Source organism: Henckelia pumila, chromosome 2 (genome assembly GCF_033568475.1).
Source record: "Henckelia pumila isolate YLH828 chromosome 2, ASM3356847v2, whole genome shotgun sequence".
NCBI lineage: Eukaryota > Viridiplantae > Streptophyta > Magnoliopsida > Lamiales > Gesneriaceae > Henckelia > Henckelia pumila.
In genome coordinates this window covers 185,441,990-185,445,296 of record NC_133121.1, presented here as the reverse complement: position 1 = coordinate 185,445,296, position 3,307 = coordinate 185,441,990, and the positions used below count along the sequence as shown (strand labels likewise).

The following is a 3,307-nucleotide window of genomic DNA, read 5'->3' as shown; positions in this document are numbered from 1 at the left end:
TCAATTTATCGTGAGATTTTGATATATTTAATTTTTACATTGTGTTGTAAGATTTGTTGTGCATATATCATTGCTCTTATCAAATTACACTACCCAACTTTGATTTTTAAATTCACACATTTGTTTCCAAACACTACCAACTTTAAATTTTTCTTAACTTTTTTATAATCTATAAATATAAATTTAATCACTTCTACAAAAGCATAATATTTTACAAACACTCTAACATAATTTTATAAACCGCGTTATAGGAATTTATATGAGAAGTTGGATTTTTTATTTCGTTTCTAATCCTTTCCCAAAAGTCAAAACCGTCGAGAAGTTGAATTTTTCTCCATTGCTATCATTACACTGCATATACATACACGCCAAAACACACACAAAAATTTCACAAATTTGACCAAAAACACACACACACACACAAAAACAAATTTCTTAATCTTAAATCACCATGGTCGGAGCACCAATCTCATACTCCGGCTACCATCCCGCCGCCGCCGCCTCCGCGGGTGGTGCCTCTCAACCACACCAGATGTATGCCACGCCAAACGCGCCCATCTCCACACTCTTGCCATACAACGGATTGCAGCCGCCGCCGCCTCACGCCGCCTCCTACCCTCCATCATCAGCTCCGATCAATACTACCTATCTCTATCCTCCAACACCACCGTCTTATCCCACAAATCCGTCCCCGCCGCCACACTTTCCGCCGCCCACCTCCGCTCCGGCGAATCTGTATCCTCCTTCGTATCCCAACTACCCACCAAGCCCAGCACAGAGCCTTCCGCCGTCGGCTCTAACGGGCTACCCTCCGCAGCAGAATCAGTCCCCAATCGGTTACCCTTTTTCAGGTATATATATTACAAACTATCATGTTTTTAGCTTTGGATCATAAAATCTCCATCTCTTTTTCATTAAAAGATCTTCCCCGATCATTCATATTTTTGTTTGTCCAGATCTCACATAAATTTTCATGTTCTATATAGATGATTTGATAATTTCTGGTCTAATATTTTTAGAGTTGTGCGTGATCATTGATTGAGAATTGATTAAGAAACTTTTAGAAAAAAAGTAAATTTCAGAAAGAATATCCGATTTTTTTTATTTAATAAATGTTTTATAAAAAATTTGTTGGAAGCAGTCGAAATATGGTAAATGGTATAAAAAAAAATAGATAAAATCATACTTAAATATAGAAAATATATTGTATATTAAAGACCGAAAAAAAAAATGAAATTCATGTTTAAGACAAAAAAGATCTTGTATATAATAAAGCTCTTCTTTGTCAATGTTTTTGTTTTTATTTTTTTATTTTTTTATTTTTTTTGGAATGAATGTGTCAATTGTCAATTTTGGAGGCTCCTAAAGACCGAAACATGGAAAAATGTGTGTGTATGTATAAGATATCTAGCTGTTTGGCCATTTGGGCCAAAATAAAAGTCGAGGCAGATAACATTTAGCATCTATAAAATTAATGATCTTTTCAAATGGATGATTCGAGGCCGACAGATGGGGATCATCCACAGTGCAATGAATCTGGGTCGTTGAAAAAGAGATCGGGGAAGATCTTTTAATGAAAAAGAGATGAAGATTTTATGATCCAAAGCTAAAAACATGATAGTTTGTAAATACTCCTATGATATAGTCCGAACAACTCTATTTATGAAAATTGTTATATTTTTTTTTGTTAAAATTATTACGTTCAATGCAAAAATGTATCGAGTAGATCCATCTCATAAATATGTATTCCTAAAATAATTTCACATGTCGCATATTCTAAAGTAATTCCCAAATCATGTATCCAATGACTTATATTTTTACACAAATGCAAAATTAATTATATATTGTTGATGTGGCAAATCATGGGACATTAAGTCCATCATTGGGGTAATACCCTTAAGGTAGGTTGAACTAAACCAATTTTATACTTATTTATTTATTCTTTTGAATTTATTTTCCTATCCATATCTACGATATCAGGCTATCTGATTCGACTAAATTTAATTTAAAAATTTTAGTGTTTGTAACTAAAATATAGAGTGCTTCAGGAACTAAGTTCCAGATTTTAGTTTTTGGGTGCTCATGATCCTCTATTTTTATTAGCTTGAATTAATTAGTGAGTGATATTTTTGTGTGCAGTGCAGCCGACCGGAACCTATCCACCCGCTCCGTCTCCCGTCCAATACTATCCGCCGAATAATTCCATGGCCCAACCCTACCCGCCGCAACCTGCGCATCCAGGAGTCTATCCACCACCCCGATATTGATTTTGTAAACCGGATCTCTGTTCCTCGTCATTGTTTTACCTTTTGTTACGTATACACACGCATGCGCGCACACACACACACATATATGTATATATTTGGTATTTGTAAGATGTTGAAATGGGCTATATATGATTGCGCATGGAAACAGCTGAGGTGTATTTGATGTTGCGAGTGATCTTATTTGAAAATTATTTTACGTACGTTCATATGAAAGTGATTCAAGGGAGTGATCTTATTTGAAAATTATTTTAGGTTCATATGAAAGTGATTCAAGGGACATAATGCAATGGGAGATTTTATGTTACAGCGGATAAAATACACCGATGTAGCATTCATCGATCATTTGGCATGGGTCCTACAAAATGTGTGGTGAGGATCCACCGAGTGTGGAGCGTAGCTTCGCCCGAATGCAACCGCCACCTGCTCTCTGCCTCCATCTCTGTCTGGTCTGAACTATATCCTAACCAGTCACCACAATCCATGCATTTCACGTTACATATTCGTCGTGTTGGTCGTGGTCGTTTCATATAAGATATATGATCAGCCCCTTTAAGTTGTGTCACTTTAGTAAGACAAAGCTTGAAATAAAAACAGAGTCAATAAACTTAACTGAGCTAGGTGTGATGAAATACCACTCCTCCATCAGTCCACTATCATGTTCCAGGTACTTACACACCACCTCGTTCCAACGAATGTACAATAGGCTCTCAAGAACCAAATGCTCAACGAATACTATGCATCCATGTGATAATAGTCAGATAAGTGTGTTTGCTTACAGAAGAACTAAAAAACACTATCTTGTTCCAGGTGCTTACATACCACTTTGTTCCAACGAATGTACAAGAGGCTCTCAAGGACCAAATGCTCAACGTAACCTATGCATCCATGGAACAATAGTCGGATAAGTGCGTTTGGTACAGAATAACTAAAAAAAAATCCATGTGACAATAGTCAGATAAGTGCGTTTGGTTACAGAAGAACTAAAAAAAACATGGATTTTTTTTAATGTGATAATAGTCAGATAAGTGCGTTTGGTTACA

General features: G+C 36.1%; 1 protein-coding gene across 2 annotated transcripts; it reads left to right on the top strand.

Annotated features, from left to right (window-relative positions):
* Window positions 1-305: 305 nt before the first annotated feature.
* On the top strand, window positions 306-2,473 carry LOC140881430 (uncharacterized). Of its 2 annotated transcripts, none has more exons than XM_073286736.1 (2): window positions 306-851; window positions 2,145-2,473. In XM_073286736.1, the coding sequence occupies exons 1-2, from the start codon at window positions 452-454 to the stop codon at window positions 2,198-2,200; spliced, it is 456 nt and encodes a 151-aa protein (XP_073142837.1). In that variant the 5' UTR covers window positions 306-451; the 3' UTR covers window positions 2,201-2,473. The 2 variants fall into 2 exon arrangements, with proteins under 2 accessions (XP_073142837.1, XP_073142836.1); XM_073286735.1 differs by having other exon boundaries at window positions 2,140-2,473.
* Window positions 2,474-3,307: the final 834 nt, after the last annotated feature.

Excerpts from the sequence above, each read along its gene's own strand:
- LOC140881430 (XM_073286735.1), top strand. The coding sequence starts at position 452 with ATGGTCGGAGCACCAATCTCATACTCCGGCTACCATCCCGCCGCCGCC. Across the intron at positions 852-2,139 it reads AATCGGTTACCCTTTTTCAG|TGCAGCCGACCGGAACCTAT; the intron begins GTATATATATTA and ends TTTTGTGTGCAG.